The sequence below is a fragment of the Mustela nigripes genome, chromosome 1 (assembly GCF_022355385.1).
Source record: "Mustela nigripes isolate SB6536 chromosome 1, MUSNIG.SB6536, whole genome shotgun sequence".
Classification (NCBI taxonomy): domain Eukaryota; kingdom Metazoa; phylum Chordata; class Mammalia; order Carnivora; family Mustelidae; genus Mustela; species Mustela nigripes.
In genome coordinates this window covers 259,771,394-259,789,301 of record NC_081557.1, presented here as the reverse complement: position 1 = coordinate 259,789,301, position 17,908 = coordinate 259,771,394, and the positions used below count along the sequence as shown (strand labels likewise).

Genomic DNA, 17,908 nt, shown 5'->3' with positions numbered 1-17,908 from the left:
ATTTCTTGAGCAATTCCTGTAAGCAATTTGCTAATAATAGTAATAATGTTGGATTTATCGAGTGCTATGAAATAAAATAAACACTTCATGCATTTCTAATTTAATTCTCACAACAGTCCTCTGTTGCTAAGATTAACCCAATTTTACAGTTGAGAAACCCAAATTTATAGTAGAGAAGTAACTTGCCCAAAGTCAGGATGCCAGCAAGGATTCAAACCCAATTCTGCCTGACTCCAAACCCCAATGACTAAACTTCTATATCTGAATTTATTTTTTCCCAAGAGGCATCACCGAAAAAAAAAAAATTCATCAGAAGGAATGAATGCATGATACTTGCAGAGACAATCATGTGAGTCTGAGAGCATCAATAATGGAATCAGTGCCTCTTTTTGGCAATGTAACCATGTGAATTTCCTATACTTTAAGTTCAGTGAGATATTGCTCATGAAACTACCATATGAGAAAGTTCAACACTTGTCCTAGACACTTGGAATCCATGTGATTTGGGCAAGTTACTTTACCTCTCTAAGGCCCATGTGTTCATCTGTAAAATACGAATAATGATAGGCACTTCACAGGATTGTTCAGAAAATTAAATGTTGTCACACAAAAAACTTAGCTTAGGGTTTATTACTGAAAAGTAGTTTAAGTTAATGTTTGCAACTTTTATTATTATTATTCAAGAAAAAAACATTTCGGCTTCTTAGACCTAATATGTAGCAGAAATCATTACCAAGTTACAAGTTCAATAAGGGTCCCTTCACCCTATTATTCTATCACCAAACTCCTTTAATATTTAGCCTGAAAATCTTCTCCTCCAAAGCCTCTTCTGCCATCACAACTTCCAGGCCAAGCAGATGTTCCCATAATCTCAAGTGTGTGTATGTGATTTTCAGTCATTTCACTTAGTATTTTACACAATTTTACCCATTGTGTTCTGCCTTCTTCATTAGAAAGGCAGTCCCCTGAGGAGAGGGACTCATTTCCTTATCTCCGCTGCCTAGCACAGTGCCTGGCACTGTAAAGTGCAGTACATATATTTGTATCTCTATGGGACACAGAAATTATTAAAAGAGTTTCCAAAAATACCAAATTTACTCCAAGAAAATTCCTGGAAATATGTAGTGCAACAAACACTATTCTAAGATGAACTAAAAACTTCCCCCATTAGGTCATATGAATAAGACATCTCATCTTCCCAGGAAAATGAAATTTTCTCATGCTAAATGAGTAAAAAGTATAAATCAATGGGTTTATTATAAGAAATATGATAACAAAGAGTTAAAAACCTAATGATATCACTATGGGTGGGCTTCTTGACAAGTAAAAGAAATTTATATCACAAATAATCAAATTTGGAAAAAGTCTACATAGCGTGTTCTTTTCTCTTTTGGTTTTAGGTATAATAAATCCTGTCTCTTAACAAACTCTTTATTTAAGAAAAAAAAAAGAAGAAGAAGAAGAAGAAGATTCTATCTTATATCCATGGCGCCTACTGCCTTTCTTACCCATAAAGGAAATTTGGACTTGTTTTTTTCTTAGTCCATTAACCCACTAAGTGCTTCCTCCAACCCAGCACTTGAATGTTTTTGATCAGAGATCTCATCCAAAGTGATCCTCCTCACAATCCTCTGAAAGAGGAGAGCCCAGCATCGTGATTGCCCATCCCATCAGGAAACCAAGGCTCCCAGCAGCACTGCATGAATGGAGCACCACCTGTGCCAGGCCTCACCCTGAGTCTGGAACTCTTTCCACGATCTTCATGGCACTCAGTTTGAATCCAATATGGCAGCTCACCTGGAGAATACATTGTTACTGTACTCTCTGGCGGTGGAAGGAATAGCTCAGTAATCATATGAATCTGTAATGCTCATCCTTTCAGACATTCTTGACTGCCCCTCAGTGAGGGTGAGCCCCACCTTCACGCCCTCCCGCTCCCCACTGTCGCCACCATCCTTGCCCTCCCCAGCCATGGACTTACTTAGCCATCCCACGCTGGGAGTGCGCCGCACTCGGGGGTCATCATCCAAGGTGCGGGTTGCTAGGCAGGGCACTGAGTTCTCAAGCGGGCTGCGGGCTTTAGTGTCAGAAGCAGAAGACAGGAGGAGGAGGACACATGAGCAGCCACAGCAAGGATGAGGATGGAAGCGTTAATTTAGAAGAAAAAAATACTAAAGCAAATCACACAAGCGAGTTAAAGAAGAACAATGACATATTACATCGACACAAATACCCCCTCCCAAGACCCTTAGATGGAACAAATCCCAACACAGAATGAAAAGGCTTTGAAAAAAGTACATTCAACCATTATAGTTCCCCAAGTACCAGGGAATTATCTGCCCTGCAGTTCTAACAGACAAAACATGGACTGTATCGAGAAGAAAGATCTACATAACGAATACTAATCTTAAGACGTAAGATCAAGACTGTTAATAATTTTGCACCATGCAAGCACACACAGAGGGAAGCTACACACAGTTTTGTAAAGCACAGGGGGCGGGGGATTATGTTAGTAAGGTCTTTCTTATGATCTACCCTACAGACCCTTCCACGGATCTTGTACAGGAATGCAGAAAGCAACAGTTCATACTTCTACTTCTGAAATATTTTCCTTGGTGAATATCAAACTGGTTTTCAATTTCCGTTGCCTCTGTTTTTCAGCCCTTCAGAAATATGAGACTGGGATATAGATAAATCAACACCTTAATATGAACCAATTCAGAAATGCATGTTAGTCCTCAATTTCTGGAGTCCTTTAATACTGATTTTACTATAATTTTAATATTCAGTGCACCCATGCCAAATCTTAGACCAAATCAAACAGATTAATGATGCAAGCTAAATGCATAGTATGGTTCCTCTAGATATTTTTCATCAACTGGAGAGCATCATGAACTTCTGCCTCAAGATAATTTCATTTGGGCTTCATGTCATCTATTCTGCTGTTCTCATCAAATACCTCAGTCCAAGGCTACTAAGAAATAGGCAGCATAATTGCCCTTCAAGGAACAGTGAGATAGGAAATATCTAACCATCAGACTACATCCAATTTGATTTAAGAGAGTTTTAATATGACAGTCAGTAAATAAGGCAACAAAGCCTATCCAACCAAAAGCAAAGATTAGATCATCAATTCACACAATTCTACAAATAATAGGGCAGATAAAGAGTCTTTAAGGCTACCGGTGACTTGGGAGGTCAAGTTTTGAATGGACTCATTTACAAATTAATGTAAGTTTAGGGCCAAATTTGGGCATTCTGCACATTATAAAATCTAGAAACATTTTTGTCAATTTATCTGTCTGTGTTAAAAGCTGTAAATAAAGCCAGGACTTGCGAGCAGGCCATCTGTGCCAGCACCTGTTTGAGGCAAATCTGATGTCTTCTCTTTGCAATCTGAATTTTTAATTGTTTCCCATAACTGAACTTCTTTGCAAGTTTTTATTGCACTAAGAAAAATGAAAAAAAGGGAAATGAATCAGTTGAGATTATTCCAAAATTGCTTTTGTCAAGAAGGAGGCAATTAGAAACACATAATATCACGCTGACCAAGTCTCACCTCCTATTCCTTTTGACAACTGAGTGATCTGCTTCAAGAGCCAATGTTCCAGCCAACCTAGCTAAAGGAAATGAGAGGTGGGGGACAACTCCAGTCATTTATCTAGGCCTGAGTGAGGACCAACTGAAATTTCAGGTCAAAGAAAACTGACAGGGGTTGTGAGGGCAAAGTAAGCCTGCAAGAGCATTCGCATCCTTCAGCTTCTGAGCAGAGTGAAGCTACCCAACTTTCAACGCTGATACCAGGGCTTGCCCCTCAAGTGAGTGCAAGAGGGAGGCAGCTGGTCTGAAACCCAGGTGCTGATAACAAACTTCCCCAACAGCTCCTCTCTCCTCAACTGCTCCCAAGATGTCAGTGTGTTGTCTGTGGGGAGCTAAAGCTGGAAACTCCTTTTTGCATACACGTAGCCTCCGCTGACGCTGAGCAGCACCATCAAGGGGGCAGTGGAAGAGTCTGGCACACAGCAGCAAAGAACCTGGCTCCAAAGACAGGCATGAAAAATGAAACTGCCCATAGAGACTTGGCACCTGTGTTTTAGCAAAGCTGATTGGAGCCATCTGGCTGCTTACTCTCATGAAAACTGGGAGGCTCACAGCATCCATTACTTATGTTGGCAAATTCCAACATTTTGATTTGTTGGACCCTCTGTGTACTTCTGTGCAGGAAGAGATACAAACTCCGTAACCCTTTCGTGTTGTGTTCTTTTCTCTTCACAAATTTACTTCAAAGATAGAATTTTGAAAAGTCATTCCCAAAGCTGGAGCGGAACTTTCTATAATTATACCACGGTAATGACATATTATGTATGCCTTTTCCAGATAATGGTTTCATTGTACCTCTTCTACACTTAAGCTTCAAAATAAACAACTTAGCTTTGCTATTATCTTACATGTTCTCTTCTAAATCATTTTCGCTTGACTCCAGGCAGAAACAAGGTAGAAATTGGCTTATATTATTGTGACTTGATGAGGAAAGATCGAAAGATCTATAGCTTTAAAGATTTCAGAGTAATGGTTTCCAATATCTACACTGTAGAAAAAGGTGTGGTGGTGAGAATTTTTTTAATGATTCATGTTACCCTTGAGATCAACTTGTCCAAAACCATCAATCTTAATCAGTTCAAGTGAGGATATCCCTACTTAAATCAGGCAAATAAAATTAAAAAAAAAAACAAAAAACCTCTCCAGCAAAATGCGTTTTAAACAATCCCATTAAGAAAAAAATAAATTTTACTCATGTTAAAGTTTTAGGACTCTTTTAGGATTGCAATGTTCTATGTTCAAATAGTCTTCCTGAAACTAATATTAAACTGTATGTTAACTAACTTGAATTTGAATAATTTTTTTAAATATTTTATTTATTTATTTGACAGACAGAGATCATAGATAGGCAGAGAGACAGGCATAGAGAGAATGGGGAAGCAGACTCCCTGTTGAGCAAAGAGCCTGACATGGGCCCCGATCCCAGGACCCTGAGATCATGATCCGAGTGAAGGCAGAGGCTTAACCCACGGAGCTACCCAGGGACCCCCTGAATAATTTTTTTAAAAAGGAGTCATTGAGCGTGTATTATGCGTTCCACAATTACTTAATCAAAAAGTTTAACCCAAGAATATAGCTGCATTTCACCTGTGTACACATGAAATGTTGCCTAGAAATCTCCATTTAGAGAGCCAATAAAGACATCCAACTGCCACATTTGGAGCGTATTCCTGCCTAGACGTAGACTGTCTTCTAGATCCCTTCAACATCACATTATTACACAAAAAGACCTGGGCTCAACTGATGTGTGGGAAATAAACTATGGTTACAGACCCTCATTGCCCTTTGTAGTTTAATCAGCACATTGTTATTAAACACGCTAGGTTCCTCCATATTTTTAAGCTTGGGCAAATTGTATTACATTTCAGAGCTCAGGCTTTTCTTATGCAAATAGAAATAATGATATATACATTAGACTTGATCTTAGCCAAAAGACCGAGAAGCAATGATGATGTATACGGTAGAAACATCATGGAGGACGACGCCCGGTGCATAATGAGGGTCCAGTTAACAGGAGATACTATTGTCGCTGCTGCCACCACTATCGCTGATGGAATGGAATTACATGTCCTTTGCTCAGCATCCTAGAGGGTGTTGGGAAACATCAAAGACAGAAATGCTGGCCTAATTCAATTCAACTTCAAATTCAAAATGTGATTTTTAAGCTATCAGGTTCATAAACCTGAACAGATCTCCTTTTTGACCTTGTGATTTGTGCCGAAACTAGCCTTGAGTAGATGCAGCTTGCTTAATTACTCTTGGCAGACATTAATTTTATTCCCTCTTCTTTCTTTTGGGAAGACAAGGTAAGGAGTCCCCGGTGCTCACATCTCCTCATCACCTTCCCTCCTTTTTCACATTTTCCTGTCCTTGCCTTTCCTCTTCTGTCTTTTATAAAGAAGAGGACAGGACGTGGTCCCAGATCTACACCTACTCTCCTATCTGCTCTCAGAGAAAGATGAGGCTGGGGGAAACAAGACTTCGCAAATGCATCTCTGTCAAAGATCTCTGAGACAACTACCCAGTGGTGGCAGCAGCAAATCAGCTAAAGGCCCTCTGAGTACATCGCTTTTCCCTATGTGGTAGGGTATGACACAGAGAATCATTCCATTCCTTTACTCCATCAGAGACCAGAAACTGATAAAATGCAAAAATATGTTTATTTCATGGTAACTTCCTGTTATACATATATTATTTATTAATAGCTAACAACTGTCCTTGCTCAGACATATTGCTCAATCTTCATATGCGAATTGCAAATATTAGAAAGCCCACAAGGGACACCTCATTATGTATTATTTGGCATCTCTAAAATTGATAATGAAAGCAATACTGCTTTAAAAATAAAACTCCAAGAATGTTTTCATTTACGGAGTAGTAAGAGGGAAAAAAAAATGAGGCACAAAAGATAACAGAGTACAAAATAATGGTGGTGACTTGAGTCTGTCCTTGGTTTTACATGTAAAAGGCATTAAATCTGCTTCTTTAAGAATTTCTGAATAGCCATTCCTTACAGTGGTATCTCACATTCTGATTCTTAAGAACTTTTCACAAAAAGATCTCACCCACTCCTGGTTGTATGAAAAGGATAAGACACTACCACCTTTACTTACAGATTTAAAGAATAAGGCCCAAAGATATTACGAACATTGCTCAACATAGCACTACTAGTAAGTATTTGTCCAGCACTAGCATGAAGCCTTCAGAAAAGATGGTTCATGTCTCCAAGAAGAAGATTATAAAATAGGACTTTAAGGTCAAAAACGAAATACTCACTAGTATTACATCTCTTAAGCCTGACTCTTCATTGCCATAAACAGCAGAACAGACCAACAAATACTTGGGTGAAAAAGACTCCTGGGGAAAAAAAATGTGTTATCGTTTATTTAAAGATCTGAACACTAGGGGCACCTGGGTGGCTCAGTGGGTTAAAGCCTCTGCTTTCGGCTCGGGTCATGATCCCAGGGTCCTGGGATCGAGCCCCGCATCGGGCTCTCTGCTCAGCCGGCAGCCTGCTTTCCTTCCTCTCTCTCTGCCTGCTTCTCTGCCTACTTGTGATCTCTCTGTCAAGTAAATAAATAAAATATTAAAAAAAAAGAGATCTGAACACTATAAATCTGGAAGATCAGTCACTTGCCTAGGGAAGAGAAAAGAAATGAGTGGTATCTGATAGATGAACGGGAAATACTACTATTATTAAGTTACTCTTATGAAGGTATATTGAGGTAGTTTTCTAGAAACTGTCCATGGATTGGTTCATTTAAAGTGAGGCTGAGAAGAGCTCGATCATTCGCTGGGTTCTCGCCAGGACATTCATCTGTGCTGTGCAAATGAACGCAGAATTAGAGCCCTGAACAAAACAGATGGATATGTGCTGTTGGATTTGGGAGAGAGCTGGTTGTATGCAGAAAAGCACCTGGGAAGAGGACTCTCATTTTAAGGTGATGTGAGCCTGAGAAACAAAATGTTGACTGACCCGTCTCAGAACTGGAGAAACATGATGGCCTGCTTCAAAGGAACAGAACCTCTGAGGGAAGTTAAAGAAATGCCTGCCTTACCCATTGATTCAGGGACCAGGTCTGAATTCAAGGGTACAGGGAAAGGAGGGCTACGAAGTAGAACAACCCAACCAGAAACAATTGGGACAAACCAGAATCCAAAACCCAGACAAAAAGCGAAGAATTTCTAAAGGGACCGAGAAAGCTGCCAAACCTGGCGGTGGTCCGGGCCAGATCTTCTGGTGCCAGTATCTAGGCAGCTTGATCTAACAGCCAAACCAAATAGCTTGAATACGCCTAATCTCAAATCAGATCCAAAGCAACAAGAGCCTAGCTAATCCCACTTATATTTCAATGGGGCCGAGAATTACTATTAACAAAAAAAAAAAAAGATTTCTTTCCATTGTCTGTTCTTTGTTTGCTAACCACAGACTCTAGAACTGTAGGTAACAGCACTAGAGGACACTTTTTTAAACATCTAAAGGTGCTGTGTGCTTCTGTCAGAAGAAGCATTGTGAGAGCCAGCGAGGAAGCAGCAGCGGCCTGGGAAGCAACAGTGAAGAGAGGAGTCCAGTGAGAAAGTAAGTGATGGCACCAAGGGGTGGGAACAAGCAGATCGCAGTTCTCACATCTGACAGGAAAAAAAAAAGTGGCAAACTGAAGAGAAAATCCAGAGGCTCAATGAGGAACAAGCCCTGGATCTCTCTCAGTATCAAGGCCACAGCACAGACAGGAAAAAACATGGAGGAAGCAGTGTGAGGCGCCAGAGCCAGCTACCCTAGTCCTGGAGCTGCCACCTTGTCCTACCCCTCACCTACCTGCTGGAGCAGCTTAAGCAAGTCTTGGATTCTCAGTATGGTTTAGGGTTTCCCTGACAATCATTTAGCAAAGAGTAAAATGAATGAGGGAGAAAGACTCTTTGTAAGGGACTGTGATAGGAAAGAGCTTCCTTCTCACTTACATCCCATGTGGGATTAGCTACCAATACCAAAGGGCAGAGGAGATAACTCAGCACTGTATCCACGGGTCTCTTCCCAAATAATAAGCTACAGAGCAAATATCATTCCAGAAACCGCTCTTACTCAATATGAGATTTTTTTCCCTTAATTGTACTTTGTGGAGTAATTGATTACTATGTGCCAGTCACCACTTTAAACATTTTACATATATTATCTCATTTAATTTTCATTATCTGTTTTACAGACAGGGAACTACATACTAAAATACCTTTCTAACTTTTTATTTAAAAAAAAAAAAACTAAAGAAAAATGGGGTCATGAAATTGGACTGGGAAATAAAATGAAATTCATAGTCTAGGTTTAACTAGATAACCAAAGTCACTTTAGGAAAAGTCATGTGCATTTATAGACAATGGAGGGTAAGGAACAGGTTTCTATGATAGTCTAGGGATTAAAAAAAAATTGAAGACGCTGGAGGCCAGGGGAGGGAGGGAGAATGGGACAAACTGATACTGGCATTGACCAAATTTCCACAAAGGTGGTGCAAGCTGAATACACGAATTAAGGTACCTAGTTGGTCTTCGTGCTTAAGTCAGGTCTCATTCATCTCTTATAAGCTTAGACACCACATTTCAAAAGTACCCATTGAAATGGTAAGTGATGTTTTTTTTAAAAATCAGATCATTCTACAAACCATGATTCTTTAAGACAGTGATCAGGTAACCTTGTCATAAACATCACACTAAATATTTTGAATACATACCAATTAAGTATAAACTTTTTTTTTTTTTTTTACTTTCTAATAAAGAGCAAATGAAATACATCTTACTTGATTTTCAAATACTACCAAGGAATGTTCCTAGGCTTACTGGTTATTCTTCCATAGTAAACTATAATAATATAGATTTTCTAAGTATCTCAAACCAAATTATTAAGTAGAGCTGTATGAAATTGCTGACAGTCAACTTTATTTTACCTACAAAATGGCAATTTCATATGACTCAAACTAAAGTAATAGTAAGAAAAAGAGTGGGTAAAGGGAAATCAAGCACCAAAGGAAATGAAAACCTAACACTAACCCCACAGAAATACCTCAATTAATATATTATGAAATCACAGCACTTGCCTAAAATTTAGTACCTGGAAGACATGTCCATCAGAACTCACAGATGTCTCAGACAAGTAGTAATTTCACAATAATTAACACTTTGGAAGCTAGCCTGATTCTTTCCTGATTTATTACAAATGAAAATGTTTTCCAGTTCTTCTTAAAAACACTAAATCATCTTAAACACAAAGCTACATCAGGACCCTAAAAAATAAGAGTTAATCTTTAGCTATGGAGAGACAGTAGTTGGGCTGTTAGTGGGTGTACTGCTAAATATTGGAGAAAACCAGCTCTTCAGGGAAAAGGCATGTGTATGCTCGTGAGCACTTCTGTGTGTAGTAATTTTTATTGATATAAAGGACAGGCAGCACATATACAAGGAATAATAATATATATAATACTCTATTGTAAATTACATATAGTCAGTTGGCTCTTTGTTAGTTTTTATCAAACTCTTTCAGCAATAGCCAACTTATGGTTGCAACTGGCAACCAAACACAGTTGCAACTCAAAATCCTTGTTGAACATCCATTATCATATATGTTAACAAGTAGGACAAAAGTGAAACCATGAAGACATATGTCAGACTTCACTCACTCCTCAATGATGCAGGTGACTCCTTTGCTAAACCTGGATAATAGTTTTTGAATACCGGGCCAAGCATTTTCAGGATCCTTTGTGTTCTCTGCATTTTAAAAGCTGTTTTGGACTGAATGTTTGTACCCTCCCAATATTCCTATGTTAAAACCCTAACTCTTCCATCCAATGTGATAGTAGGTGGTGGGGCTTTTGGGAGGAACTTAGGTCATGAGGACAGAGCCTTCATGAATGCTATGAATGCTATGAATGCCCTTATGAAAGGAGAGAAGAGAAAGAGGGTAGATTTCCTTCTGCCATGTGAAGATACAATGAAAAGACATCCATCTACAAGCCAGGAAGAGGGTCCTCATCAAGAAGCAAATCTGTGACACCGTGATCTTGGACTTCCCTTGTGACTCCAGAACTATGAGAAATAAATGCCTGTTGTTTAAGCCACCCAGTTTATGGTAATTTGTTAAAAGCTCAAGCTGACTAGGCAATGGCCATAGACACTACACACTTACATTTAATCCACACTGTTAACATTTTCTCCATCACTTTGTAAAGCCTTTAGACAAGTGACAAAACAATAAATCAGGCCCTGATTTGAATTTGCTGATTTCTATAGTGTAAGTGCTACCACCATGTCTTATATCAAGTTACCCAAATGAAGTCACTGATCACAGAGCTGGGAAGGAGGTGACTAACTGAACATCATTTTGTTGTATTTCCACCATACAAACACAACAGATGTTAACAACACAAAGAGTGTAAACTCCAGTACAGTTAAATAAAATAAGTAGGAAATGATGAATTTTGAGGAATTACCTTTGTTTTTAATATCATTATTTAATGGTATGTGTACATAATTTAACTTTTAATGGTAGCTGTGTTTAAGCAACTGGTTCACAAAATTCCTGATTGGCTGTTGTGAGTAGACAGAACTAGCTCCAGCATACCACTCGGAAATGAAAAAAATTCCAATTCTAAAGTATCTCCATAAATTTCAGCTATTAATTGCACTGTATCTATTATAGCTAAAGCAAACAACATCTATTTTCTCACCTACAATAGAAGACTGAAGTAACTAAGTTTATCTAGTTTTTACATGGGCTTACAGTATTAGAATCTAGTTCCAACATCAATAGATGTAAGATTCTCATTTATTAAAACAGTAGCTGCAGCTACATAGTTGTTTTAGAAATTTATTCTAAGGACATTTCATAGTTGTTAAAGATAATCAGATTAAACCTTAACATATAAAAATAACTGTATAAACTTTCAAGTTAAGAAAAAACACTTTTAGAAAAACCCAAAATTTGCCATCTGATAATTTATAATAATGCACCTTAGAGGTACATGAAAGTCATTACTATAGAATCTCTCAATGTCAAATCTTGCCTCTGGATATTTAAAAGGAGTGAGGTATCACAAAGGCCAATAATAACATGTTTAAAAAGGCTAATCATGTTCCACGCGTCAGGGTGTAAGCTGCCCAGCTGAAGAGCTGGGAAGGAAGAACTGATTGTGCTCCCTATTTGCTTTCCGCCCAGCATGTATAAGATTTCACAAGTGAAAGGTAATGACAAAGGCAATTTCAACTTTGCTCTGAAGTACAAAGATCTGATAGAATAAAAGATTGGATGATGGATGATATCAACATATCAGTAGTATTCCACAACCCAATACTTTCTCCTAAAACACAAAATACTGGCCTTAAGATCCACTTGTTCTTAATTTCTACTCTGTCTCCACTTCATGAAAAGGGAGCTCAGACCAGACTGGTGGAAGGCACCCTCATTCTGCCGTATTCATTCCACTTCTCTTTGCAAATACAGCAATATTTGAATTTGCATATATAGCAATACTTGAAAACAATGCACTTTCTTGCTTCTTTAATGGTAAGTACCAACTTCAGGATAAAAAAAAAAATTAATCTCCAAATCATAGAATTTCATTTAAATGAAGAAGAGGATAAGAAAAAAAATAATACATGAAAGACAAGACTTTTACTTTAGTTGCCATAATTTTTAAAACAGGGCCCCTTTTAAAATGAAGTATTTGTGACATCAGTTATAACCCATTGTTCATCCCATAACATTTCCAGCCATTAAGCTCTTCAAAAATATAATTGAAAAAAAAGAAAGAAGCAAAAGACATACACAAAAAAATAAAACATTTCAGTCAACAGCAATAAGCCAGGTAATGATAGCAACTATAGTAGGAATAGTCTAGATTAGATTCTTCTTTTTGTGACTGTTTTTTATAAAGAGCACTTCTGATTTAAGTACTTATTTATAACTTGTTTTGCTTTTTAAAATATTTATGGTAGCAGTTAAATCAATGTATAAGTCGTTCAATAAAACTGAACCTTTCATTTGGTTCTACTTAATGACTAGACACTCATTAAGAAAGTACAATAATAAAGTGGTTCAAAAATACACCAGAGAAAGTTTGCTAACAGTTAGCTCTCTTCCAGCCAACCATTAGTTTTAATATTAAGTCAGAAAACTCAATTTCCAGAAATGGAGTGGCTAAGTTAGAATTCCGTTTATACAATTCATTTAGTCCACATTTCCCATGGCAAAATACTTTACCCTGTTCTGAAAGTACAGATGAAGACAATGAATTAGATGCTCCCTTATCTACTCATTTCTCTTAGTACTAAAAAAGATCAAGGTGGAAGGAGAGAGACCTGGTTCGACCAGCCCCATGTTTAGCAACACTTTCCGTATGCTTTTATCTTCCATACTTCCTGGAAAAAAACTTCTCCCCTTCTCAGATTAAATACAACCATGAAATGTATTTGAAACAAAGACAATGATACAAAAGATAGATACTTTATAGAAAACTCTGCTGAACGCAACAGAGTACAAATACACACAGAACCTTTCCTATTACTATACAGTGGGATAGTGTCCCACCTTGAATAATTATTCTCACATCTAACCATCATTATCATATAACAGAAGAGCATATGATCCTTTTTCTTTTTTTTTTTGTAGGCCTAGACTTTATTAAGTAATCAATGTAATATTGAGCCTTACTTGGATAAATAATGATTTATAGAGTAGACACCATCTCACATACCTAGCAAACCCTTTATGATACTAGAATTCAGAGCATTTATCATATCTCAATCTATCCTCCTAATTCTCACACACCCACAAGTCAAAAGCATGTTCCTTGATATACTCAAAAATCTCTGAGTTTGATGACTCATCTGTAATATTCAGTTGTTTCACCACAGTGGTAGTACCAGACCATCTCAATCAGACTAGACGTATACGGGAGCAAGCGAGGCATCTTGACATCTGCAGCCTTAGCAACTGCTGAAATCTTTCCAACAGGACCGCAGACCTGCCCAACTGGATAAAAGTCTCATTAGGAAATGGCTGTGGCATATGAACTTGAGGAAAGAACATGGAGCGGAGTAGAAAGGACAAATGACGCGAGATGGAGTGAAGGTGAGAGAGAAAGGTAGGAGAACCTGGCAGCTGTTTGGCCCTGCATTACCATTATCAGGGTTGGTAAACATCCGACTTGCACTGGAGACTGTCTTCCCAATATCAGCCAGGGATCGAAGGTTAGATTTCTTGGTTTGATGCCGGTGCCTCCGGAGCAAAGTGTAGGTCACCTTATCCTTAAGGTCAGGTTTCAATAGGCCTGTCTCAATCTGATGGTCAACAATCATCTCTGATACAAAAACAAAAAGCAAAAGTCAGTCACAAGATCACGAAGTTAAACTTTTTACCCCAACTTTACGGATATCATCTTCAAACTTACAACCAACATGATATTTCCCAAATTTGCAACTTCAATCTTTGTGTGGGGGTAAAGATACGGGACACAGAGATTCTGGTGTTAATGAGAAAGTTATAAATACTCCACTACGAATTTTATGTTTGGAGAGGAAGAATCATCTTGTCCTTTTTTTCAATCGCAGCTAATAGTGAATTTACATTAATCACATTCTTCTAGGAGTAACACAGTAAGTCAGTAATTTACATTTTCTCAATTAAGCAAAAAAAAAGAAAGATTAAAAAATTTCATGTACTCTATCATAGCAAGTGTGCCAGAAATATAAATGATAAAAGAAAAAATTGAAAAGAATATGCAAAATTTAATGTAGTGACAATACTGATTTTTTAGATCTAGTTTCCAAATTCTTCTGTAATGATGTATTTTCCTTACAAAACAAAGGAAAAGAAAAGAATACTGCTCCCCATATCAGGTTATTTGAACACCAATTAATCCAGTGAAAGACTAAACTATAAAACTATGCCTTCATCTTTTCTAAAAAGGGAGGCTGTTCTTGTTTGGATCCAACAAAAGCCTTTTCAATATATTCCATTAATCATTTTAAAAATAAACTCACCAGAATTTAATATAAAATTTTAGTCTTACCACAAAAAGGTTATAATTTCTATTCGTTCTTGTTTTTAGAATGGCTTTAATTGGAAAAGATAACCGTGTTTCACAGAAATTGCTCCATGGGTGGCTCTGCTGAAGGACACATTTTACTCTAAAAGAAGAAATCCTCTTTCTCACAAGTTGGCATGTCGACAGGATGGCAGAAATGGAGCCTGGCGCATCCTTCTCTAATGTCACATGACAGGTCGACATTTCCTCTGTCCAGAACAGGGTTCAGGCAGAATCGTCACAGAACCCACACGAGATATGCAATGACAGGACATTGCCTCACCACTGTACACGGGTGGTGTGGAGCTCTCATCCCCGGCACAGAACCAGAGCAATGAGCAGATTCCATGCCTACCTTTTCAGGTACATGAGTGCATCTAGCACACCTCAACACTCTCTTCCTGGCAAAGTTCCAGTATACAGAAGTGGAGATGAGAGGGGCACCTGCTCCAGTGGTAAGGTTCCAACTCTTGATTTCAGCTCAGGTCCTGATCTCAGGGTCCTGGGACCAAGCCCTGTGGCGGGCTCCGTGCTCAGCATGGCACCTGCTTGAGATTCTTCCCCTCTCCCGATGCCCTCCCCTCTTCCCTCTCATGCTCTCTCTCTCTCAAATAAATAATTTTTTTTTAAAAAGGGGAGATAAGAACAAAAACTTCTCTTATAAAGTCTGGTGAAAAAAGTGATGGGAGCTGGCAGGATAACAACATCTCCTGAGAGAAGTTAGAGATGTTCCGGGGGCTCCGCTGGGGAACACCTGTATCTCAAGGAAGCCCATCTTAACAGGAAGCCCCTGAAGAACTGGCCTGACAGCCCACAGCTAGACACAGACGACGTCCATGGTATACAGTCAGCTACTTGGCAGCCAAGCAGAGGCTGAATCCAGGATTTTCCGTCACACGTCTTACACAGAGGCCATAAATGTCACCTAACACTGGGCCACTTGGTGGGAAGCTTGCACAAAGCAGGGAGTTTCTCCCATAGGAATGTTTTGGTTTGAGAGTGGCCTTTAGCTCTGAGTGTGTTTAACTGCACAAACCCCTCTCAGTGAAACTCTTAGAACTAATCCTATAATTACAGTTAACCCTCTTGCTCCACAGTAAAATAATTAGGTGCTACTCCTCTGCTTTCCCTTGAAGTCTTGTTCAGTGTGGAAGTCCATTTTATGGAAGAGCCATAAAAATAAACAAACAGCCCCAGCATATCTGCGGCACAAGTTATCAAGCTCCTGCTCTAATTCCAGGGTTGTGGATTAAAGTGCTCCTTATCTAGCCTCCCTGGCAGGGCCTCCCACTATGCTTGCCTTCCCTTGTAATCTCAAGCCTACCCATGCATAGGCACAGCCGGCCCTCTGCTACTAATGCCTGGAAATCACCAGTTAGAACAGGTTAAGACATCTGCGTGGCTCACGCCCTTCATTAAGTTTCCATAAAACGGCCCACTTTACAGCGATCTTTTTAAGCACAAACTATAAAACCTTTCAAGGAAAGTGGGGGCAGTAACATTTCACAGTTACACTGAAATTAAGCTTTCAGTGTTCAAAATCCCACAAACACTACCAATTGTGAGAGAGCGTGCCAACTGTATATGAGAGCAGAGCCGGAAGAAACCTTGGGAAACACCAAGTTTGCAACCTCTTGTGCAGATGGGAAGAGAGAGGGTGAGAGAGAGGCAAAAACCCCCAAGTAGAGCCCCATTTTCTGACTCACAGTTTACATCTTTTTCCATATCACAAAGTGTTTTTCTTTAAAGCTCTAGACAAAAAAAAAAAAAAAAAAAAAAAAAAAAAAACCCTATATATCCAGAGCTTCTACAAGCCAACAAAATGTTATTCATGCAACAAAAAAATGGCCCGAAGTGACAAACATTTTGGAAATACAAGGCCCAAGAAAGATTAAACTTCAGGACTAACAAAGGCAATTTAAAAAAAAATTTATATAGGGATGCCTGGTTAAGCGGCTGCCTTCAGCTCAGGTCATGATCCAAGCATCCTGGGATCGAGTCCCACATCGGGCTCCTTGCTCAGCAGGAAGCCTGCTTCTCCCTCTGCCTCTGCCTGCCACTCTGCCTGTGCTTACTCTCTCTGACCAAAAAAAAAATTATATAAATATCACCAACTATGAGATTTTATAAATCTATCAAAGTAGCAAAAGGAAAACAAGCAATCCACAGTGACGGGAAGGGGGGGTGTCGTAGGGAACCAACCGCATATGACAACAGCAGTAATAACTAGCATGATGTTTCTTGAGGGCCACTTGGCAAATCATGTAAACAAAACCCTTTAATATGTTCAAACTCTCTGGATATTTCACCATTAGAAATCTACACTAAAAAAATACACAACTTCACCACAGTATAACAAAAATGTTCACTTCTACTCTTTTTTTTTTCTATTAACATATAATGTATTATTTGCCTCAGGGGTACAGGTCTGTGAACCCTCAGACTCACACACTTCACAGCACTCACCATAGCACACGCCCTCCCCAAGGTCCACAACCCCGCCCCCCTCTCCCTACTTCCTTACCCCCCGGAGCAACCCTCAGTTTGTTTTGTGAGATTAAGAGTCTCTTACGGTATTCTTTAAAATAAAAACTTGAAGACAATTTAAATGCCCAATGCTAAATATTTTGCAGATATCGACATGATGTTTACATTTGTATTTCATCACATGGAAAGAAATTCATTTTAAGTTTTTAAGTTAAAAAGGTCAAATTAAAGTGTTATCGTAAGATCCCATTTATAAAATAAATTTCATATGTGTAAACAGTGATGTACAGAAAAACTGCCAGAATGTAGCTGTGAATGATAGTATTTTGATGTCTGTGTGTTCTAATTTTCTGGATTACTTAAAAATGAGCACGTATTAGTTTTGTGATAAAAAATAGATACATTGCCATTTTGAAAATATAAAAGGTGTTAAAAGCAAGAAACAACATGACTAATACATCTGCCAACATGCACAGCTAAGGAATACCTTTAAATATAAAAATGAGAACTCCAAACATAGAGCTACATTTTCCCAATCCGTTTCCCATCATCATAAAATACCTGAAATGGCCTATCATTTTTTTTAACTTAGGAGGCCAGGAAAATTCGCACGTACTTGCCTTCTTATGTGAATGGCACTCTTTAATTGTAGGGTTATAATGATGATAGTAATAATCGAGCTATTAAAATAACCCATGAAAATGTTGTTTTATCCTTTAATCACTTTAAAAACAAATTCTTTTAGCAGCATTCAA

The 17,908-nt window shown here is 38.5% G+C and overlaps 1 protein-coding gene across 6 annotated transcripts in view; it reads right to left on the bottom strand.

Annotated features, from left to right (window-relative positions):
• The window catches only part of SLC4A4 (solute carrier family 4 member 4), a 457,437-nt gene that overhangs the window by 206,152 nt on the left and 233,377 nt on the right, over nt 1-17,908 (bottom strand). For all 6 annotated transcript variants that reach the window (XM_059385129.1, XM_059385136.1, XM_059385120.1 and 3 more), the window contains one exon: nt 13,761-13,940. In XM_059385129.1, the coding sequence (XP_059241112.1) occupies nt 13,761-13,940 (180 nt within the window). The remainder of the gene's footprint in view (nt 1-13,760; nt 13,941-17,908) is intronic.